Source organism: Phyllopteryx taeniolatus, chromosome 16 (genome assembly GCF_024500385.1).
Source record: "Phyllopteryx taeniolatus isolate TA_2022b chromosome 16, UOR_Ptae_1.2, whole genome shotgun sequence".
NCBI lineage: Eukaryota > Metazoa > Chordata > Actinopteri > Syngnathiformes > Syngnathidae > Phyllopteryx > Phyllopteryx taeniolatus.
This window is the reverse complement of record NC_084517.1, coordinates 9,106,426-9,130,329: the sequence shown is the minus strand read 5'-3', so window position 1 is coordinate 9,130,329 and position 23,904 is coordinate 9,106,426. Positions and strand designations below refer to the sequence as shown.

General features: G+C 42.8%; 1 protein-coding gene across 2 annotated transcripts in view; it reads left to right on the top strand.

Moving 5' to 3' along the window:
- The window catches only part of LOC133466293 (myosin-10), a 74,936-nt gene that overhangs the window by 45,363 nt on the left and 5,669 nt on the right, over positions 1-23,904 (top strand). For both annotated transcript variants that reach the window (XM_061749849.1, XM_061749848.1), the window contains 34 exons: positions 2,003-2,095; positions 3,300-3,363; positions 3,645-3,743; positions 4,428-4,571; positions 7,676-7,771; positions 8,238-8,356; positions 8,495-8,647; positions 8,734-8,907; positions 8,989-9,162; positions 10,134-10,248; positions 11,502-11,695; positions 12,099-12,220; positions 12,366-12,435; positions 12,519-12,679; positions 12,779-12,887; positions 13,014-13,145; positions 13,220-13,426; positions 13,880-14,017; positions 14,162-14,285; positions 14,372-14,543; positions 15,573-15,785; positions 15,860-16,004; positions 16,114-16,320; positions 16,582-16,686; positions 16,773-16,925; positions 17,009-17,257; positions 17,384-17,596; positions 17,675-17,887; positions 17,977-18,138; positions 18,212-18,340; positions 18,444-18,532; positions 19,235-19,358; positions 19,462-19,670; positions 19,774-19,882. In XM_061749849.1, coding sequence (XP_061605833.1) covers positions 2,003-2,095; positions 3,300-3,363; positions 3,645-3,743; positions 4,428-4,571; positions 7,676-7,771; positions 8,238-8,356; positions 8,495-8,647; positions 8,734-8,907; positions 8,989-9,162; positions 10,134-10,248; positions 11,502-11,695; positions 12,099-12,220; positions 12,366-12,435; positions 12,519-12,679; positions 12,779-12,887; positions 13,014-13,145; positions 13,220-13,426; positions 13,880-14,017; positions 14,162-14,285; positions 14,372-14,543; positions 15,573-15,785; positions 15,860-16,004; positions 16,114-16,320; positions 16,582-16,686; positions 16,773-16,925; positions 17,009-17,257; positions 17,384-17,596; positions 17,675-17,887; positions 17,977-18,138; positions 18,212-18,340; positions 18,444-18,532; positions 19,235-19,358; positions 19,462-19,670; positions 19,774-19,882 — 4,980 coding nt within the window. The remainder of the gene's footprint in view (positions 1-2,002; positions 2,096-3,299; positions 3,364-3,644; positions 3,744-4,427; positions 4,572-7,675; positions 7,772-8,237; positions 8,357-8,494; positions 8,648-8,733; positions 8,908-8,988; positions 9,163-10,133; positions 10,249-11,501; positions 11,696-12,098; positions 12,221-12,365; positions 12,436-12,518; positions 12,680-12,778; positions 12,888-13,013; positions 13,146-13,219; positions 13,427-13,879; positions 14,018-14,161; positions 14,286-14,371; positions 14,544-15,572; positions 15,786-15,859; positions 16,005-16,113; positions 16,321-16,581; positions 16,687-16,772; positions 16,926-17,008; positions 17,258-17,383; positions 17,597-17,674; positions 17,888-17,976; positions 18,139-18,211; positions 18,341-18,443; positions 18,533-19,234; positions 19,359-19,461; positions 19,671-19,773; positions 19,883-23,904) is intronic.

Below are 23,904 nucleotides of genomic sequence, written 5' to 3'. Positions count from 1 at the left end.
GTCAATTCTTTTCCAGAATGAGAGCCCTTAAAGAGGAGGATGCTATTCATGTGGCACAGCTTGAAGCTGGCATCAGATGCAGGTGGAGATGGGCCTCGCTCAAGTTGGAGGCGAAAACAAAAAAGCAAAGAAATTAGGCAAATTAAATTTTAATCCTAAATTTGTACATCAACATAAACTTGAGCGGTATAAATAAATGTTTTTCTGCGTGCAGAAAATGTGTTAATTTTGCCTCATTGTACTCTTCAGAGTCTTCCAGATTGCTTAATTTATGTTAAAATCAAAAACATTCTCTGCGGGAGCCCGCGGGATCCCCTCAGACCTCCCTACAATGTTTTTTTTTTTTTTTGGTCACCTTTTTCATGCCTATGGTGTTTGCATGTCTGCTTAATATGTCGTGATTCAGTCGCATGAGCAAGTAACTGTAAACCTGGGGCCTCAGCATTCCCCCTAACATCAGCCTGACCTCCATCGTACTGCTCTCCTTCTGCAGCACATTATGGCAGCCTCTGAGCAAAGGCCAGAGGAATGTGGACGCAGCGATTGAGGGAGAGTATGGTAGGGGGAGAAAATATGAGGTAGTGGAGAAACACACCAAATCACTTGGGAATGTCTGTCTATTCTGAAGTTGTAAATGTGCTGATTTTTGAGTTATTTTATGTTATTGTCTGCTTCAAAAGAGACCGAGTAATAGCTGCATGAAAGACTTATATTTGTTATGCTTGTTGAATTATCCTCCACATCACATGCCTAAGCCATAAGGACTATTCTCACCATCTTTTGAAGTTGAGTTGACAACGCTTCACAGACTATGGTACACTTAAAAAGTATCCATCCATCCTTTTTCTATAGCACTTGTCCTCAATAAAGACTTAGGTGAGCTGGAGCGTATCCCAGGTGACCTGTGTAGAGAGGGAGTGTACACCCTGGACTGGTCACCAGCTAATCGCAGGGCACATTCACACTTCAGTCTTCAATTAACCTAACATGCATGAAGTACCTGGAGAAAACCCAAGCAAACTTGGGAGCATGCAAAAAAAATTTTTTTTTGCAATAGTTCAGTAAATTAGTATTGTCTTTTATCAGCAGTATTTTTTCCCATTTATTATTATATATTATTTTATTAGTATTTCCATATTTATTGTATTTGTGTACTGACCTGCATCAGTCTAAATTAGTCTCATGTATTCCATTCAAGTCAGGCTTTAGGGAATGTCCCATTTTCTAACTACCGATCAATTGTGCTATCATCTGGACTGTATAATATATTCAGTAAATACTACTGTATTGTATTTCTAAATGCATCACTTAATCACTGGAATGTCTAGGGCAAAGGGTAACGAGTCAAACTACTATGTGCTGAAATACATTCTCTGTGCTGTTTTGTGGCTTCACAACTGTTTGGAAGTCTTGACCCGCTTATTGAATTCCCTTGACAAAAATCACATCATGCTGACTAAAGGAAAGCAAGTAGAGTCAGAAGCTGCTCTGTTCGAATCAACATTTTGCAATATCAGCAAAATACACTAGGTAGTGTTTAATTTATTTGTTGTTCTAGCCTCCTTGCGCTTGCCCCTAAATGCTTTATAGTCTTTAAACGTTTGTTATCAAGACTATTTCTAGCCTTGTTGACCTCCTGCCCACATAAGAACCTCAAGGGGGGCTTGAATCTGATGCAGATGCATTGATTGACCTCCTTAAGAATGTCTGGCTTGCATTGTCCATTACATTTATTTTAATAGCTTTTATCACGATTGACAGTTACGTTAACACTTGTTAGTAATTTTGATGTTGCATGTGTTTCGTATAAATCCACACATTGTAACCCTCTATAGTATTTTTGAACTGTTACTCATACCTTGTTGTTTACAAAGGAAATGCTTGATTTAATTGTTTTTGCTTATGATTTTAATGATACTTTAGATTTCCTTTTTATTATTTGGTGATGGCATTATTTGTTGGCCAGCTATATGACCTCTTACCTCGTTTTCTTTCTCCACAGGGCGAGTTGGAACGCCAGCTCCTTCAAGCTAACCCTATCTTGGAATCATTCGGTAATGCCAAGACAGTGAAAAATGACAACTCCTCTCGCTTTGTAAGTTCATCCTTAAACCCACAGACCATCTTTATTTTGACTGAAGTGCATGTATGTTTACAATTCAAAGAAAAAAAGTTACATCAACTCTGCACTATCCATCAGAGTAATTTACATTTGCTAAAACAGTTTACCATGGAATGTACACCATCCGTACTATTGAATTGACATGCTTTTATCCCCAATTTTCCAATATCCCCAAGTGTGACTACATGACAACTGTAGTATTGAGATATTTCCGCAAGTATAAATTAGTACTTAAATGTAAGCCCGGTATGAATTTGTGTATAATTATAGTGTAATTGAATATATCCATCCATTTTCTTTTACCGCTTCTCCTCACTAGGGTCGCTGGCTGATGGAGCCTATCCCAGCTATCTTCGGGCGGTAGCCGGGGTACACCCTTCACCGGTCGCCAGCCAATTGCAGGGCACATAGAAAGAAACAACCACTTGCACTCACATTCACACCTAAGGGCAATTTAGAGTCTTCAATCAACCCACCACGCATGTTTTTGGGATGTGGGAGGAAACCGGAGTGCCCGGAGAAAACCCATCCAGGCACGGGGAGAACATGCAAACTCCACACAGGCGGGGCCGGGATCCCCAGAGCTGTAAGGCAGATGCGCTAACCACTCGTGCCATCGTAATTGAATATATACGGTAGTAATTTTGTTTCAGAGTAATGCTTATCTCTGAATTTCATGTGGTAGAGCAAATAATGCACTAAATTATCAAGGTTGTGGTCTACACATACTGTTGTGTAGAGAGTTATATAGAGAGACTCACAGGAATGCAACTAATACTCAAACTATTTACTATATGTGGCCAAGTGAAACCACCGTGGTGCTCAAGTCCTTATTAACCACTGTGTGTGTGTGTGTGTGTGTGTGTGTGTGTGTGTGTGTGTGTGTGTGTGTGTGTGTGTGTGCGCACATGCACCCGCAGCACATACAGAGTAATCTTAAAAAAAAAACTTGTCTGACATTAGATTGAGATTTCTATTCCTGCTCTGTAATCTTGGCTTTTGCCATTACAGAGGAGAATTTTGTTTTCACTGCATGTCATTTGCAGCAGCCTATACAGGGGTTTTACTTTGTAAATAGTGAGTGAGTGAATGTTAAAGATGCAAGTGCAGCACATATCAAAAGACTTTTGAATTCAAATGTGATTTTAACATGTATATTGCTCTTTCTTTCCGGCAGGGCAAGTTCATCCGAATCAATTTTGATGTTGCAGGCTACATTGTTGGGGCCAATATTGAAACCTGTATCCTGATTATTGAAAGAGAGTTTGAAGATGAATGCTGGTTGAAATTCTGTTTGTTTTTCCCTGGCAGTAATAGACCTGGGGTAAAAGTGTTTGGTTGCAGTATTAAATAACTAAATGATTGTCGTCAAGGCTTTTGTGAAAGTACATAAAGAACTCCCATTCTTCAGTTTCAAGCCATAGTCTGTTTAATGTCCTCCAATAGTTGCTACAGTTTTGACAAACTGAGTAGCTTGATTCCTGTTTTATTTCCACTGCCAGTTCTTAACATTTGCTGTTAGATCTTCTGGAGAAATCAAGGGCAATCAGACAGGCCAAAGATGAAAGAACTTTCCACATTTTCTACCGCTTGCTGGCAGGGGCAGGAGAGCATCTCAAAAGTGAGTTTCATTCTGTAGCCAATCAAATCGATTTATTTTGATATAGCAAGAAAGCTTATTTGAATTAGCTTTTTACTTTTATGTGTCCTTTTTTCATTGTATATTTATTATTGTTTTCTTATTATTTCTGAAGAAGTGTCCATACTAATATATCGTACTTTGGAAACAAGGTAGTACTGTCCTGTTTTACCAACGGTTTTCAGTGTGATATGTGCCTTAAGGGTAGATATCGCAACTTCAGCAACAGCTACCGTATGTTAAAGACAAAATGTATAGAGTATATCTTGAGTTCCTATGGTGAAAGAGGAGCATGTCACGGACGATTAGAAAATTACACAAAATAGATCATTGGTTAATATTAAACAGTTTGTTAGGGTTTTATTAAAAGCATTAACATACATTGAGTAATACCACTATGAATTTTTTTTTATTTTTTTTTTTAACAGTTTGTAAATGGTAAATAGGGTTGGAGTTACAGTTTAGAATAAGTTCAAGAGTGAATGTAGCAAAATGTTGGGTTGTGGGTAATGTAGCATTTTGTTTGGTTTGTTTTTATCAATTGCCTTTTGCTTATCAATAGTCTAACCCTCAGAATGGGCAAATTCCTTACTGTAAATGTTTCAAAGATGTTTTTTCATTACCCCCAAAAAATTTGACTATAGCAATCTTTCTCTCCTGTTACAGCGGACCTGCTCCTCGAAGGCTTTAACGGCTACCGATTCCTGTCAAATGGTAATATTCCCATTCCTGGCCAGCAGGACAAAGACAATTTCCAGGAGACTCTGGAGGCCATGCACATCATGAGCTTCTCCCACGATGAGATTGTCTGTAAGTATTAGTTCTAGATACATTGTTGTACTCCACTCAGCTTCACTCAACATTAATGATAACTACCGTAATTTTCTCATGTATAATACGCACCCCCAAAATTCTGGAAAACCCTTCTACCTATGTATAATGCATTTTTACATGATTTTGCTTCTACCCATATGATCAAAACTTGAAGTATTATCTGTATTTTGTTATTTTTTTTCAAATAATTTTTCTGAAGTGAAGCACTTTATTTGAACACGTAATACTTTATTTTTATTTACTTGCTCTTATTTTGAAATTCACAGCTCTACTTTCCGTGTGGTCGCCTCGGTTACGCGCTCTCTAGTCAATTCCATTGCAATATGCTGCCAATTTTTTATTTTTTTTGTCTGAGTTTGTTGTCACATTTCTGTCGGGCCAATTATATATTACTCGTGCACTCACTGTAGTAGTCTCGCCACGCTGCACTATTTGCATATCTGTTGTTGACCAATACTGGCCACTCATGCCAGAGTAGCATCTGCCCCATTTGCACACCGATTGAGGAGTATCTGCAACATTTTCACAATCAACATTGTCCCAGATTATCGCACTACTCGTCACTTTAAACTGCATACACTCCTTAAAGTCTCGGCGCCCTTTGCACAATGGTCATTGCACCAGACTATTGCGAGATTAGTCATTCGAACTGCTCTAAGTGCAAGAGGACTCTGCATCTTTTTGCACAATTGTCAAAAATAATAATAATGATTTGTACCAGCATTATCAGATAACTAGCAACCCTTTATTGCTCAGTGACTGTTTTTGTCAATGTCTTTATGTCTCAGTAGTGTTCTCTGTCACTTGACTGTCTGTTGTCGTACTAGAGCGGCTCCAACTAACTGAGACAAATTTCTTGTGGGTTTTTTTGGACATACTTGGCAAATAAAGATGATTCTGATTCTGATATGTTTGATTACCCAGGCAGAATTTGTAAATGGGTACAATTATTTAAAGAAAACACAAAGGGCCAGGCGAAACACATTTAGTTTTATTTTAAAGGGATTCAAATTAAACGGTCAAGCTTTTCAGAAAAGCGTTATCATTAAACAAAACATAACCATTAAGAAATAATGATGGTTGTTGTTCAGTCATCAGTCATATTTCAAAATATATATATATTTCACAAATTCTGCCAGGGTATGTAAACTTATGAGCACAACTGTACATATATGCAGTCATACGTACCCCTGTCATATATTACATCTTTTTCATAACCACTAGGTGGCGGTGGCATATTAGAATGAAAGTGCATACCTTTCTCATAACCTCTAGCTGGCGATGGCATATTGGAATGAAAGTGTACAGCTTTTTCATAACCTCTAGATGGCGGCATACATTAATAAAATGGGAAAGTTTCATCCATTTTCCCCTATACCTACAGTGGGTATGGAAAGTATTCAGACCCCCTTAAATGTTTCACTCTTTGTTATATTGCACCCATTTGCTAAAATCATTTAAGTTCATTTTTTTCCTCATTAATGTACACACAACACCCCATATTGACAGAAAAAAACGGAATTGTTGAAATTTTTGCAGATTTATTAAAAAAGAAAAACTGAAATAACACACGCCCATAAGTATTCAGACCCTTTGCTGTGACGCTCATATATTTAACTTGGGTGCGGTTCATTTCTTCTTATCATCCTTGAGATAGTTCTACACCTTCATTGGAGTCCAGCTGTGTTTGAATTTACTGATTGGACTTGATTAGGTAAGCCACAAACCTGTCTATATAAGACCTTGCAGCTCACAGTGCATGTCAGAGCAAATGAGAATTATGAGGTCAAAGGAACTGCCTGAAGAGCTCAGAAACAGAATTGTGGCAAGGCACAGATCTGGCCAAGGTTACAAAGAAGGATTCTGCTGCACTTAAGGTTCCTAAGAGCACAGTGGCCTCCATAATCCTAAAATGGAATGAAATGGAAGACGTTTGGGACGACCAGAACCCTTCCTAGAGCTGGCCGTCCAGCCAAACTGAGCAATCACGGGAGAAAAGCCTTGATGAGAGAGGTAAAGAAGAACCCAAAGATCACTGTGGCTGAGCTCCAAAGATGCAGTCGGGAGATGGGAAAAAGTCTAGAAAGTCAACCATCACTGCAGCCCTCCACGAGTCGGGGCTTTATGGCAGAGTGGCCCGACGGAAGCCTCTTCTCAGACACATGAAAGACATATGAAAACCCGCATGGAGTTAAAAAACACCTGAAGGACTCCAAGATGGTGAGAAATAAGATTCTCTGGTTTGATGAGACCAAGATAGAACTTTTTGGCCTTAATTCTAAGCGGTATGTGTGGAGAAAACCAGGCACTCCTCATCACCTGTCCAATACAGTCCCAACAGTGAAGCATGGTGGTGGCAGCATCATGCTGTGGGGGTGTTTTTCAGCTGCAGGGACAGGACGACTGGTTGCAATCGAAGGAAAGATGAATGCAGCCAAGTACAGGGATATCCTGGACAAAAACCTTCTCCAGAGTGCTCAGGACATCAGACTGGGCCGAAGGTTTACCTTCCAACCAGACAATGACCAGACAGACAAAGAGTGGCTTCAGAACAACTGTGTGACTGTGACTTGAATGACCCATTCAGAGCCCTGACTTAAACCCAATTGAGCATCTCTGGAGAGACCTGAAAGTGGCTGTCCACCAACGTTCACCATTCAACCTGACAGAACTGGAGAGGATCTGCAAGGAGGAATAGCAGATGATCCCCAAATCCAGGTGTGAAAAATTTGTTGGATCATTCCCAAAAAGACTCATGGCTGTATTAGCTCAAAAGGGTGCTTCTACTAAATACTGAGCAAAGGGTCTGAATACTTATGATTGTGATATTTCAGTTTATCTTTTAATATAAATCTGCAAAAAATCCAAGAATTAAATTTTTTTTCTGTCAATATGGGGTGCTGTGTGTAAATTAATGAGGAAAAAAATGATCTTAAATGATTTTAGCAAATGGCTGCAATATAACAAAGTGAAAAATGTAAGGGAGTCTGGGGGGGAGCGCATTATACACAAGAAATTACGGTAATTATCTTATGTTCCTTCCCTTTAAGATCAATGTGTTTTTGTCTTCTTCGTGTCAGGCATGTTGAAGGTAGTCTCAGCGGTGCTGCAATTTGGCAACATTGTCTTCAAGAAAGAGAGGAATACCGATCAGGCCTCAATGCCTGAGAACACCGGTGAGTTTTCAATACAACACATATACACGCACGCATGTACACACACACACACGTACATCAACACTCATGTACTTTGTCAATCTTGAAAATGAGTAGAGAGTGCACCCTCAGCTTTCACCACAACAGATGGTAGAAACCCTCTTACTCATATCCACAAATTCCACACTCAAACAAGAAGTAAGATTGTCTTCTTTATGTTTGATAGCGTGATGTTCTAATCTAAGACTCGACAGGCAACATGTTGGAGTGTCAGCATGATCCAATATCCATGCAGATGTTAGCCGCATAATATTCAATGAATAGACTGCGAATAATTTGCCATTCTGCATTTTTACCACATAATTATATTTTTTCTTTACTTACTTTGAATACTGTTATTAAATCATTTGATTTATAGGTATACTAATGTGAATGTGCAATTACATTGTGCAATATGTTCAAGCTTCCTGTTTTTTTGCTCTTTCAGCGGCACAGAAGCTTTGCCATCTACTTGGAATGAATGTTATGGAGTTCACAAGAGCTATCCTCACTCCAAGGATAAAAGTAGGACGAGACTATGTACAGAAAGCACAGACCAAGGAACAGGCATGTTGCTATTTAACTTTACTCATTAGAAATATGTTGCAAAATGATACTGATTATGAAAGCTAAGATGTACAGTAATCATTTAAGCAAATTGTCATGGCTAAATTGTAAATGTACTGGCTTTGTCTTGTTGCACAGGCTGACTTTGCAGTAGAAGCCTTGGCCAAAGCTACATATGAGCGACTGTTTCGCTGGCTGGTCCATCGCATTAACAAGGCCCTTGACAGGACTAAACGTCAGGGTGCATCTTTCATCGGCATTCTGGATATCGCTGGATTTGAGATTTTTGAGGTGGAAATCTATCTCTTGAATAGATGGTGATCTTGCACTTGTGACATCCTCACTAACTTGACGTCTGCCTCGTGCTTAATTTTAAGCTGAACTCATTCGAGCAGTTGTGCATCAACTACACCAACGAGAAGCTGCAGCAACTCTTCAACCACACCATGTTCATCCTGGAGCAGGAGGAGTACCAGAGGGAGGGCATCGAGTGGAGCTTCATCGATTTCGGCCTCGACCTGCAGCCTTGCATTGAACTCATCGAGAGGCCGGTTGGTGCTCCTGCATTTGTATGCATGACATGTTCAGGCTTGGTTATGTTTATTTGTTTTAAACAAGCTCTGTCCCCTCAGAATAACCCTCCTGGTATTCTGGCTCTGCTGGATGAAGAATGCTGGTTTCCTAAAGCCACAGACAAGACCTTTGTGGACAAAGTGCTCCAGGAGCAAGGCACCCACACTAAGTTCCAAAAACCACGTCAGCTCAAGGATAAAGCTGACTTCTGCATCATCCACTATGCAGGGAGGGTATGTAATTCTCTCTAACTAGAGATTCGCTTATTGAAAGTTTAGATACATGGAATATTATTCTACAATAGGTAAGAAGAAAAACATATCAAATGACTACTACTTTAAAAAGATGTCACATTTATTCATTCCCTTGTGTCTGGCCAGTGATTTAAGGCTTGGACTAAGATCAGTTACATCATTGCCGTCATACAATAGCCCAGTTGTTGTACTGCTGCTGGAGGATTCCCACATCTGGTTCACATCGATGTGAGACTGACGGCTTCGTGCAGCGATAGTTATATAACAGAGGTTTGCAGTCTTCACCTTTGTGTGGTGGAAAGTCATCTGTAAAGAGAAAACCATAGCTTATAGTACATTCCCATGTGGAAGCTTGTCTGTCAGGGCCGCTGATTTGCGAGCCTCTGGAGTTTAAATTGAACTTAAATACTAAGTTCTGCCTTCTTGCATTTGTATGTATGAACTCTCTGATGTGTATTAGTCCAGCAAGTGGAGCTTGCTATGCCTAACAGAAAATAGATTTCCTCCAGTATTCAGTACGGGAGACAGCATTTCGTTTCAACTTGTTCAAATAAATCCTCCAAGACTGAAGTAGTACTGAAGAGAAAACATGTGCAAACAGTGTGAGTTTGCTTTTCGGGGATTCTGATGAAACCCAGATGGGAACCTGCATTCCTCATCTCAGGTTCCTCACCGTGTCAATTACTTGCTATGTCGTGCGCTCATCCAGCACTCTTTTTAGTTTGTCGGGCATCATGGTGTTACAGGCTAATCCAATTAGAATAGCACGACCAAACATGAGCTGACATGGTCCCTGATGGACACAGTGACCTGTCAGTCAAATGAAAGGAGTGGACAAGCACAACTTGGGTACTGCACATTGATGCTATGCTTTCAGTACAACACATAGTAGGGCCACAAGAGGCTCACAGCTATGGTCCAAATGACACAGGTGTGTTGTGTTTCCTCAGGTGGACTATAAAGCAGATGAATGGCTAATGAAGAACATGGATCCCCTGAATGACAATGTGGCCACGCTGCTGCATCAGTCCACTGACAAGTTTGTGGCTGAACTCTGGAAAGATGGTGAGATGTTTTCACAGCACCTATTTTGCCTTATTTTGGAGATAAAATAATCATAAGTAGGAAAGAATACATAAAACATGACAAATGATTGAAAAGAAAGATCATAGAGAAAGATGAAAGAGAACGGGGGGAACATGGAAGAAAGACCGAAAGGGGTGAAGGAAAGGATTGAGTAAAACTAGGTGAATGATGGTGTAGGAGAAACGAAAAGGGGAAGAACACTGTCAAAAACATGGTTAATGGGACAGAGTAAATCTTTATATCACTTTCTGGACTAATCCTCGTCTTGTGCATAATAAGCTTTTATCAATCATTTAAATCACACGATAATTGTGTGTGATTGTATCTATTATTATTGTAGTGGCTGATTTGACTTCAAGAGAAATCAGTGCAAGTGGAGATGAGTATCAGTATGGACTGCAAGAGGGGTTTGTAGATGTTATCCCCATTTTTTAACTCACTCTACTGTCTACTATGTGTGTGTGTGTGTGCGTGTGTGTTTGTGTGCACGCACGTGTTGTTGTAGACATTCAGATGTTTCAGAAAGCCTCTTTCTATGACAATGTGTCTGGGCTCCATGAAGCTCAAGGTGATTGATAACATGTACTTCTAGCTATTCCACATCCTCCATAATGGATCACTTATTCCCCATTCCTTCAATGGCTGTTATGTGCCCACTTTAAATGTTGTTTGGCTTCACATGGCCTCTTCTTCTCTTTGTATCACTAGTTGTTATTTTGTCATACTTCCATCATGGCTGGTGACTTCCTCTATACTTATTCAAAGTATTAGATTTCCTTTAGTAAACCTCCCATGACATGCAGTGTAAAACATGAAACAAAGAAAACATTTGTTTAAACTAAGAAATATTGAATATTATAAATGGTCAGGTCATATAGATTCTTTGAAATGTGTTTTTTGGCTCTGACTAAAACAGTGAAACAGTGAATAAGACGTAAACATTTGTTCAGCAGATGTTTTCGAGGGAAAATTAAGATACAATCCATTTCTTTGCAGAGTATTAGCTCATATTATGACACCTCAGAGGTAAAATGTGTTGTCGTCTCAGTTGGTGGTTTTCATCGCTACTGCATTACTGGAAAAGAGTTGCACAGATGAATGCTTCATGTTATCGTCAATGTACAATATACTCACTGCATTTGTAATTTAGCCACTTAATGTGTCAAATAAGCGTCACTGAAGTGCCGAACTCCTTTATTTACTGCCAACAATGTCACGTTTGTCATCACCAGTTGACCGAATCGTGGGCCTGGACCAAGTTGCTGGCATGAATGAGACAGCATTCGGTGCCGCATACAAGACTAAGAAGGGCATGTTCCGCACAGTGGGTCAGCTGTACAAAGAGCAGCTGTCCAAGCTGATGGCGACATTGAGGAACACTAACCCTAACTTTGTCCGCTGCATCATCCCCAACCATGAGAAAAGAGTGAGTCACAAGCTGGTCACTGTTTCCATCACCCTGTTAAATGGTTAAATTTACAATTTCTTACATATGACAGACAAACAAATTAGGTAAGAATTAGGGCTGCGCGATATTGGAAAAAAAGGACATTACAATTTTTTGTAACCCTTCGAAACATATTTCGATATGAAAAAATACATGATAACATACTGGTGATGTGAAAACCAGTACAGATTCTTCTTTTTCCCTCTATGTATTTTTTGGACAGTTTATAATAGCTTCAGTAGAAAATAAACTTTACTCAACGGAGCACAGAAGTATACTGAGATATTGGTGTCAAGTCTACCTCCTATTAAGCAGGTGACCAACCATACTAAACATTTTAGCCCTTTTCATTTCCTGGTTGTGGTCTGTCTGCCTCCGCCAGGCTGGTAAACTCGATCCTCACCTGGTTCTGGACCAGCTAAGATGTAATGGTGTCCTGGAAGGGATCCGTATCTGCAGACAAGGCTTCCCCAACCGTATTGTCTTCCAAGAGTTCAGACAGAGGTACTTTACTTTCAGTTTCATGGCTTGTGTTCCAGAATAGATACTGTAGCTTGGGTGATTTAATAAAACTCTCGGTTTGAAAAAATTATCACACAATTTTCAGTCATCATGCCCTCTGTCCAACCATACATACCTCTGTGTCCAGGTATGAGATTCTCACCCCTAACGCCATCCCCAAAGGCTTTATGGACGGCAAGCAGGCCTGCGAGAGAATGGTCAGAAAACAAAAAATTATAACCTTGTCATTAGCTATTAATTTTCTTCTCATTGTTGTTTCAAATATTTCCCTCTTTGGTAGATCAAATCCCTGGAGCTTGACAACAACCTGTTTCGCATTGGCCAGAGTAAAATCTTCTTCAGGGCAGGAGTCCTGGCCCACTTGGAGGAAGAGAGAGACCTGAAGATCACCGATATAATTATTTACTTCCAGGCCGCTTGTCGCGGCTATCTGGCACGCAAGTAGGGTTGCACCTCTGACACTTTCTGCAGATTGATCTAAACAAAGGCTCATTCTTGTGCCCTCTATGTTTCTTTTTTTCCCCTCTGGTGCTGCTTCAGAGCCTTTGCCAAGAAGCAGCAACAGCTCAGTGCACTAAAGGTTCTCCAAAGAAACTGTGCTGCATACTTGAAGCTGCGTCACTGGCAGTGGTGGAGACTCTTCACTAAGGTGTGTTTTTCTAAACACAAAGAACAGAAGAACAGAACTGATTGGATTTACACATTATTCCCCAACTATTGACATAGACCTCTGAAATCCAAGATCAAATTATGACAACTGTCTATTACTCTCCAGGTGAAGCCTTTGCTGCAGGTGACCAGACAGGAGGAAGAGATGCAGGCTAAAGATGAAGAACTGGTTAAGGTGAAGGAGAAGCATACAAAGGTGGAGGGACAGCTGGTAGAGATGGAACAAAAACACCAACAGGTCTGAAATATTGATGTAAATAATGCTAAAAACAGAGGTCTCTGGAATGCTTAATCAGTGTTGTTTCTCTGTAGTTAACGGAGGAGAAAAGCATCCTAGCAGAGCAGCTGCAAGCAGAGACTGAGCTGTTTGCAGAGGCTGAGGAGATGAGAGCTCGCCTGGCTACCAAGAAACAAGAGCTGGAGGAAATCCTTCACGACCTTGAGTCCAGACTGGAGGAAGAAGAGGAGAGGGCGCAGGGCATGGTAAACGAGAAGAAGAAGATGCAATCCCATATCCAGGTGAGCCCTGACAATATTGAAATAATTAAAATATACAGGGTGTTCCAAAAAAATCTGTGTAACTACATGCCCTTAGCAAACAAAATTAAATTGGCTTCAAGTTGAAAAATAGATTCTTTATCAAAATTCTAAAAACATATTTAAACAGATATAGATTGTAAAACTAATTTCTCAAGTGTTCACAAATGTTGAATATGCACAAAACCTGTGAAACAACACAATATTTCCTTATGTCTTCCTCTGAATTTTTTTGTGCCAAGACCAACTCTGCTTTCCAGTTGGTGTATTTTTTTTAATTTCCTCAAAATTGAACCCTCCACAGCCTTGTAAGACTGTGTAGCATATTCTAATATGCAAAATGCCTTTTCATTGCATTTCATTCACCTGAAAAAAGGAAAATGTAAAACATTGTTTGCTGAATAAAATGGTGTGTGTGTGTGTGTGTGTTGGTAGGACTTAGAGGAGCAGTTGGATGAGGAGGAGGCTGCTAGGCAGAAGCTGCAGCTTGAGAAAGTGACCACTGAGGCCAAAATGAAGAAATATGAAGAGGATATTTTGCTGCTCGAGGACCAAAACACCAAGTTTATCAAGGTGCGAGGGAGCAAAGTTGCTGAAAACGCTACTTTACTTCATGCCTAATGATTTTTGGTCCCATGGAACTGTCTTGAATACAGCACTAAAACAAGGTTGAGAGATTACACAGGCAACCTAAGAGTCTATTTATGCACCTTTTAGGAAAAAAAGTTGGTGGAGGATCGCATCAATGAGATGACCACTTTCCTTGCTGAGGAAGAGGAGAAGGCTAAGAACCTGGGAAAGGTCAAGAACAAGCAAGAGATTATGATGGTCGACTTGGAGGGTAAAGGAGATACACCTTTGTCGTGTGAAAGAAGACCATCACTTCTACCTCTCTACACCTTTAACATTGTCCAATTTTGAATCCAGAGAGGCTCAAGAAGGAAGAGAAGACCCGTCAGGAGCTAGAGAAGGCAAAAAGGAAGCTGGATGGCGAGACATCCGACTATCAGGACCAGATCGCTGAGCTCCAGGCCCAGATAGAAGAGGTTAAAACTCAAATTGTCAAGAAAGAGGATGAACAGCAGTTACTTCAGACAAGGTAGGGGATCTGTCACACAGAATGATTGAACAAGTTCACCAACAGAATACTGTATACCTGAGTGAGAGCTATATAACAGTTGAGTTTTAATATTGAGTCACTGAGAGCTTGCGGCATGATGGCAGTGACATAAGCCTTGCATTCGCCACATTTAACATTGTTGCAAGATTTAGTCTCACCTGCTTCTTTTATATGCTGCATGTTATTGGATTGACAGCGTACAGACAAATATACAGATCAAGTGTCATAACCTGGGTCTGACCCAGCATAGTATTTATTCTCCTAGTCTTGCTGTTTTGGAATGTGTGATTGGTGGCCATGTCATCATTGTGGTATAAATATGTCTCACACGAATGTATGATGAATGAATGAATGTAAGTATGCAACTATAATAGTAAGCAGCAGTCAGAAAGTGCTTCTGACAAATGACCAGACAGGGAAAAAAATTTCTTACACGGGATACAAAGACATTTACAGAATTTTCCAAGTTGTCAATATGACTCACGCATTCACCACAAACACCTACCAAAGTGGATTTGGGCGCTAGTCATCACTCAAACATCAGAAGGCATTTGGAGCAAACGTCTCATTGTAAAAGAATGCTACGGTCAATTGTAGAGCACTAACTTTGTCTCTGCTGCCATCTAGTTGTTGGGTAGCAGACTTGGCTTTTATTTTTAAGATTAAAAATTGTCATTTTATCATAGCTAGTTTTAAAATTTTCTCGGGTCCTCCGGTTTCCTCCCACATTACAAAAACATGCATTTTATGTTCATTGAAGACTTGAATTGTCCTAATGTGTGAATGTGAGTGTGAATAGTTGTTTGTCTATATGTGCCCTGCGATTGAGTCCAGGGTGTACTGCCCAAGGTCTGCGAGGCTAGCCTCCAGCTCACCCATGACCTTAATGTGCTATAGAAAACGGAGGGATCTTATTATTATTTGCAGTGTTCCAGTATAATATTAGTAATGATCACAATTTGTGGTAGACTTGTGCACGCTGAGAAGTTGGTGCTTGATGTTTCACAGGGGCGAAGATGAGGTCAACCAGAAGAACATCGCTCTGAAACAAGTGCGAGAACTTCAAGCCCAGCTGTCTGAGCTGCAGGAGGACATGGAGTTGGAGAAACAGGCCAGGAACAAGGCTGAGAAGCTCAAGAGGGATTTGAGTGAAGAATTGGAGGCTCTAAAGACAGAACTGGAGGACACCCTTGATACGACTGCTGCCCAGCAGGAACTAAGGTAACATTTTCTGGAAATGTCCCACTGTCAGAAATCAGGAATCAAGAAGGTTCTGACTTTTCTGTACTTTTTAGGACCAAGCGAGAGCAAGAAGTTGCCGAACTGAAGAAGGCCATTGAGGAGGAGACTAAAAACCATGAGACTCAGATACAGGATATGCGACAGAGGCATGCCACTGGTTTAGAAGAGCTCTCCGAGCAGCTCGAACAGGCAAAGAGGGTGAGACACCGTTCCTGAATATATCACAATCGTGATCCCATTCCATATGGGGAAAAAAAAAGGTACTGACGAGTTGTCAACACTAATGCTGGCTACAACCTATCTATAGTTCAAAGCCAATCTGGAGAAGACCAAGCAGAGCCAGGAAAGTGCCAACAAGGAAATGGCCTGTGAGGTCAAAAGTCTTCAACAGGCAAAGACAGAGTCTGAACACAAGAGGAAAAAACTGGAGGCTCAGCTGCAGGAGGTCACTGCTAGAAACACTGAAGGGGAACGGACCAAGGGCGAGCTGACTGAACGTGTGCACAAACTGCAGGTGATGAAAATGAGAATGAGAATGTGGTCTGTGACCAAGGGTGCAGGTACACTTCCCTCTACCAACAGAGAAGTGGGTGGTATATATCAATCCATCTATACACTCATGACTGAGGGGCTTCTCAGCAAACACTTCAAATTTCAGAATTGTGGTGCTTTCAAGTGAAGTCCTCTTTTCAAGTCATTTCATAATTGTTCTTATAAATACTGTATGTTCCAAGCTACCAACCGGAAGACTGAGACTGATCATATCTCCATGCAGACTGAGCTGGACAATGTATCGGCCATGCTGGAAGATTCTGAGAAAAAAGGCATCAAGATGACAAAAGACGTTGCTGGATTAGAAAGTCAGCTCCAAGACACACAGGTGCACTACACTATCAATCCGAAAAATTAATTGTGATGAACTTTTGGTGTTCAGCTGACTTGAAAACGGTTCGTATTTTCACATAGGAACTGCTCCAGGAGGAGACCCGTCAGAAGCTGAACCTCAGCAGTCGCATGCGCCAGTTAGAGGAGGAGAAGAACACCCTCCAGGAGCAGCAAGAGGAGGATGAGGTGGCACGCAAAAATGTGGAGAAACAGTTGCTGATGTTACAGGCTCAGGTAGGTCAGATGGGCTCCGATATTGCAGGACTCTTTCGGTTGATTCTCTGAGTTTGGAATGTGCTTTATTTTTCTCTTGAAAGCTGTCCGACAGCAAGAAGAAGCTTGAGGATGATGTGGGGACAATAGACGGCCTGGAGGAAGCAAAGAAGAAACTGCAAAAGGACCTCGAAATGTCAGGCCAGCGTCTGGAGGAGAAGACCATCGCTTTTGAGAAGATGGAAAAGACAAAGACACGTTTGCAGCAGGAGCTGGATGATCTAACTGTTGACTTGGATCACCAGAGGCAGAGTGTGTCCAACCTGGAGAAGAAACAGAAGAAGTTTGACCAGGTGAAATGTTAACTGGAAAGCAAATTTCGATTTTTGCTAGTTTGTATTTTGTCAAAATATTGTTTTCCATAGGTAAGTCACAAATGTGCTGTTTCTATTTTGACAATGGAGTATTCTTCTCTGTAGATGCTGGCTGAGGAGAAGAGCATTTCAGCCCGCTATGCAGAAGAGCGTGACCGGGCGGAAGCTGAGGCCAGGGAGAAGGAGACTAAAGCTCTGTCAATGACCAGAGCGCTGGACGACGCTCTAGAGGCCAAAGAGGAGCTGGAGAGGGTCAACAAGCAGCTCCGTGCTGAAATGGAAGATCTGATGAACTCAAAGGATGACGTGGGCAAGAATGTGAGCCTTTGTAGGATCAGTAACTCCTGTTTGCTGCAAAAACCATTGTTACATCCATTGCTCTCCTCACGGCTGAAGGTTCACGAGCTGGAGAAATCCAAGCGCACTCTGGAGCAGCAGCTGGAGGAGATGAAGACTCAACTTGAGGAGCTGGAGGACGAGCTGCAGGCCACTGAGGATGCCAAGCTGCGCTTGGAGGTCAACATGCAGGCCATGAAGGCTCAGTATGAGCGTGATCTTCAGGGCCGTGATGACCAGAACGATGAGAAGAAGAGAGCACTCATTAAACAGGTCTAGCAACCAGCTTGGCTTTGACATTTCATAATCACACCCTAACATTTAACAGTGCTCCACCATATTATCTTGGCTCCTCTCTTCAGGTCCGAGAGATGGAGGCAGAGCTGGAGGACGAGAGGAAGCAGAAAGGATTGGCCGTCGCTGCTAAGAAGAAACTAGAGATGGATTTGAAGGACGTGGAGGGTCAGATAGAAGGTGCTAGCAAGGCTCGAGATGAAGCCATCAAACAGCTGCGCAAGCTACAGGTGCACGTTTGGATCAGATCAATATGCTTCATGCACATCCATGCTTACCATCTAAACACCAACATTTCTTCAGGCCCAGATGAAGGACTACCAGAGGGAACTGGAAGATGCCAGAGCTTCCAGAGATGATATTTTTGCCTTATCCAAGGAAAATGAGAAGAAACTAAAGAGTCTGGAGGCTGAGATTGTTCAGTTGCATGAGGTATAAAACAGTTTTTAAAATGAAATTTTCCCTCACAAATTTGGAGTGATGTAGCAGGGGACAAAAAAGAACATAATTTTCTTTTCTTCTGTTTTCTCTGCAGGACCTGGCAGCGTCAGAGAGAGGGCGACGTCATGCAGAGCAAGAAAGAGATGAGCTGCAAGATGAAATCTCCAACAGCACATCTGGAAAGTAAGTTCCTTTTACCTAATCTTGTTTTTCACTTTATGGACCAAAGTATTCAGAACACATGGGCCATTCCACCTAAAGGTAGTTACAATTGAAGAAAATATGGGGTAGGTTGACTTATTGCAGCCATACCAGCTTCCAGTATTCTGAGAAGTGACTTCTGCAAGCTCTTGGAGTGTTTCTGAAGGTTGATTATGTCATCAGAGGTCAGAGGTCACTGGTGTTGGCCTGTCTATCTCGATGAATATATAATTAATCCCAAATGTGTTGGTTGCCTTTATATAGACCTTGCTTTGTGCACAGAGGCACAGTCATGCTGGAACAAAAAGGGCCTTCCCCAAACTGTCCCCACAAAATTTGAAGCATATCTGCATAAAGCAGGTATATACTGTAGCATACTGTATAATTGTTCAAATACTGTGCATCCCAAAACTGTAAAATATTCTGAGCACTTCATTTTTTCTACATTTATGTTATAGCCTTATCCCAAAATGTATTACATTCATATTTTGCTCAAAATTATATCTATATATATATATATATATATATATAGCACCCTTTATGACAACTTAACTTGATAAAGGTTTTTAGTTTTTGGGGGGGTTTTTTGCAGGCGTATTGAACAAAAATTGTATACATTACATTAAGCCAAGTGTAACTTTGCTCCTATCAGCCATGACATTCTCTGTTTCTGCTGTGTTTAAGGACTGCTCTGATGGATGAGAAGAGGAGGCTGGAGGCTCGTATTGCTCAGCTTGAGGAAGAGCTCGAAGAAGAGCAAGGCAACATGGAGCTACTTAACGACCGCTTTAGAAAGACCACTATGCAGGTGTGGAATCAGCTTTATGTTTTGCATGGGATCTACATAAGAGAATTACATTTATATTTTCTTGATTCTCTCTCCGGCGCCTGCCTCTCTTTCCTCTCGACAGGTGGACACGCTGACCACAGAGTTGAGCGCGGAGCGGAGCGCGTCACAAAAGAGTGAAAATGCCCGGCAGCAGTTGGAACGTCAAAACAAGGAGCTACGGGCCAAGCTGGGCGAACTGGAAGGTTCTGTGAAAAGTCGCTTCAAGGCTTCCATCATGGCGCTGGAGGCCAAAATAGCACAGCTCGAGGAACAACTGGAGCAGGAGGCCAAGTAAGACCTCAGTACAATTCTATGCTTAACTAAATTAGTTGTGACAGTGAGGTGTCAAAGCCCTACACATTCCATGTACATATCCCATTAACCTTCTCTGCAGGGAACGAGGAGCAGCTAACAAGTTAGTAAGGAGGACTGAGAAGAAGCTGAAAGAGATATGTATGCAGGTGGAGGATGAACGCCGCCATGCGGACCAGTTTAAAGAGCAAGTATGTTGCCTGGCATTTTAATTTTAAATAGTTGTTTTTCTTTGCACACACCATACATGCACACACATACACTCACAAAGTTAAGGGATATTCTGCTTTCGGGTGAAATTTGAGGATGAACCGAAAAAAAAATTATAAACTTTCCAGATGAACGTAATTCGACCTCGAAACTTTTTTATTACTTTTTGCACAACTGCTATTTTCTAACAAGAAGCTGATGTCAGGTGTTTAACCCATGAATAAACCAATAAATTTACAAGGACGTCCACTTCTATGCCTTTCTCTCACTTTTCTTTCCGTATCTCTGATGGAACCTGCTAATTACACTCTAAAGCTCAGTGGCCACTTCCCTTTGAATTTTTTCTGTTAGATCTGCACATCCTTTTCTACTCATATTCAATTGTATAAGCTACAACGACAATATATTAAATGTTCAAACTCATGAACATTGTTTTGTTTTGTTTTGTTTTTTGCAAATATTCTCTCATTTTGAATTTTTTGCCTGCAACACAATCCAAAAAAGCTGGGACAGTGGCAAAAACAGACTGGGAAAGTTGAGAAATCCTCAAAAAACACCAGTTTTTGGAACATTCCACAGGTAAACAGGGTAATTGGAAACAGGTGAGTGTCATGACCCCTCCTGGAAGCCGTCACCTTATCATGGTGGTGGGGTTTGTGTGTCCCAATGATCCTACGAGCTAAGTTTTCTGGGGCTTCACGCCCCTGGTAGGGTCACCCATGGCAAACAGGTCCTAGGTGAGGGACCAGACAAAGCACGGCTCCAAAACCCCCGATGAAGACAGAAACAAATGGATCTAGGTTTCCCTTGCCCGGACGCGGGTCACTGGGTCCCCCCTCTGGAGCTAGCCTGGATGTGGGGCTCAAAGGCGAGCGCCTGGTAGCCAGGCCTCCACCCATGGGGCCCGGCCGGGCATAGCCCGAAAGGGTAACGTGGGTCCCCCTTCCCATGGGTTCACCACCTGTGGGAGGGGCCATAGGGGTCGGGTGTAGTGCGAGCTGGGCGGTGGCCGAAGGCAGGGAACTCAGCGATCCGATCCCTGGCTACAGAAGCTGGCTCTAGGGATGTGGAATGTCACCTCTCTGGCAGGGAAGGAGCCTGAGCTGGTGTGTGAGGTCGAGAAGTTCCAACTAGATATAGTCGGACTCGCCTCCACACACAGCTTGGGCTCTGGTACCACTCTTCTCAAGAGGGGTTGGACTCTCTTCCACTCTGGAGTTGCCCACGGTGAGAGGCGCCGAGCAGGTGTGGGTATACTTATTGCCCCCCGGCTCGGCGCCTGTACGTTGGGGTTCACCCCGGTGGACAAGAAGGTAGCCTCCCTCCGCCTTCGGGTGGGGGTACGGGTCCTGACTGTTGTTTGTGCCGAGGCAGCAAACAGCAGTTCAGAGTACCCACCCTTTTTGGAGTCCTTGGAGGGGGTGCTGGAGAGCGCTCCCGCTGGGACTCCATCGTTCTGCTGGGGGACTTCACTGCTCACATGGGCAATGACAGTAAGACCTGGAAGGGCGTGATTGGGAGGAACAGCCCCCCGATCAAAACCCGAGCGGTGTTCTGTTATTGGACTTCTGTGCTCATCACGGATTGTCCATAACGAACACCATGTTGAAGCATAAGGGTGCCCACACGTCCACTTGGCACCAGGACACAATAGGTCGCAGTTCAATGATCGACTTTGTGGTCGTGTCATCGGACTTGCGGCCGCAGGTCTTGGACACTCTGGTGAAGAGAGGGGCGGAGCTGTCAACTGATCACCACCTGGTGGTGAGTTGGCTCCGATGGTGGGGGAAGATGCCCACCTCCGACAGAACTTTGCTCATGTTCCGGGGGAGGCGGGGGACATCGAGTCCGAGTGGACCATGTTCTGTGCTTCCATTGCTGAGGCGGCCGACCCGAGCTGTGGCCGTAAGGTGGTCGGTGCTTGTCGTGGAGGCAATCCCCGAACTGGTTGGTGGGCACCAACGGTGAGGGATGCCGTCAAGAAGGAATCCTATCGGGCCTTTTTAGCCTGTGGGACCCATGAGGCAGCTGATGGGTACCAGCTGGCCAAGCGGAATTCAGCTTTGGTGGTCGCTGAAGCAAAAACACGGTTATGGGAGGAGTTCGGTAAGGCCAGGGAGAAAGACCTTCGGACGGCTTCGAGGAAATTCTGGTCCACCATCCGGTGTCTCGGGAGGGGGAAGCAGTGCACCAGCAACACTGTGCACCATCAACATCGTGGGGATGGGGTGCAGCTGCCCTTTGTCACCGATTCTGTTCATAACTTTTATGGACAGAATTTCAAGGCACAGCCGAGACGTAGAGGGGGTCCGGTTTGGTGGTCTCACTGGAGCAGTTCGCAGCCGAGTGTGAAGCGGCTGGGATGAGAATCAGCACCTCCAAATCTGAGACCATGGTCCTCAGTCAGAAAAGGGTGGCATGCCCTCTCCAGGTCGAGGATGAGATCCTGCCCGAAGTGGAGGAGTTCAAGTATCTTGGGGTCTTGTTCACGACTGAGGGAAGAATGGAACGGGAGATCGACAGGCCGATCGGTGCAGCGTCTGCAGTGATGCGGACTTCGTATCGGTCCGTTGTGGTAAAGAAGGAGCTAAGCCGAAAGGCGAAGCTCTCAATTTACCGGTCGATCTATGTTCCTGTCCTCACCTATGGTCACGAGCTGTGGGTTGTGACTGCAAGAACATCCCGGATACAAGCGGCCGAAATGAGTTTCCTCCGCAGGGTGTTCAGCCTCTCCCTTAGAGATAGTATGAGGATCTCAGAGTAGAGCCGCTGCTCCTCCACATCGAGAGGAGCCAGATGAGGTGGCTGGGGCATCTGATTCGTGTGCCTCCCGGACGCCTCCCTGGGGAGGTGTTCTGGGCACTTCCTACCGGGAGGAGACCCCGGGGACGACCCAGGACACGCTGGAGAGACTACGTCTTTCAGCTGGCCTGGGAACACCTCTGGATCCCCCCGGATGAGCTGGATGAAGTGGCTGGGGGAGAGGATAGTCTGGGTGTCCCTGTTAAAGCTACTGCCCCCGCTACCTGACCTCAGATAAGCGGTAGAAAATGGATGGATGGATGAGTGAGTATAAAAGGAGCATCCCCAAAAGGCTCAGCTGTTCGCAATCAAGGATGGGGGACTTTGTTTACATCTGCGTGAGCAAATAATCCAACAACAATTTAAAAACAATATTTCGCAACAAACAATTGCAAGGAATTTAGAGATTTCATCATTTACTGTCCATAATATCTTCAAGATTTAGTGAATCTGGAGAAATCTCGGTACATAAGTGGCAAGGCCGCAAACCAACTATTAATGCCCGTGACCTTCGATCCATTCAGGCAGCACTGCATGGAACACCGGCATCATTGTGTAAAGGATATTGCCATGTCGGCTCAGGAACACTCACAACATAAAACCATCGTCAGTTAACACAGTTTGTTAAAACATTACCATGCAAAGTGAAAGCCGTATATCAACAACACCCAGAAACGCCGCCGGCTTCTCTGGGCTTTGTGATGTAATGGTGGTGTGTTAGTGCCCATGGCATGAGTAACTTGCACATCTGTGAAGGCACCATTAATGCTGAGAAGTACATACAGGTTTTGGAGCAACATAGTGTATCCAAGCAACGTGTTTTTCACGGATGTCCCTGCTTATTTCACCAAGACAATGCCAAGCCACATTCTGTACGTGTTACAACACTGTGGCTTTGAAGTAGTGCGAGGACTAGACTGGCCTGCCAGCAGTTCAGACCTGTCTCCCATTGGAAATGCGTGGCACATTATGAAGCGAAAAATACGACAATGGAGACCCTGGACTGTTGAGCCACTAAAGTTGTATATCAAGCAAGAATGTGAAAGAATTCTACCTACAAAGCAACAATTTGTGTCCTCAGTTCTAAACTCTTATTTAATACTGTATTTAATATTATATTAAGGAAAGATGATGTAACACAGTGGTAAACACGCCCCTGTTCTAGCTTTTTTGGAACATGTTGCAGGCATCAAATTCAAAA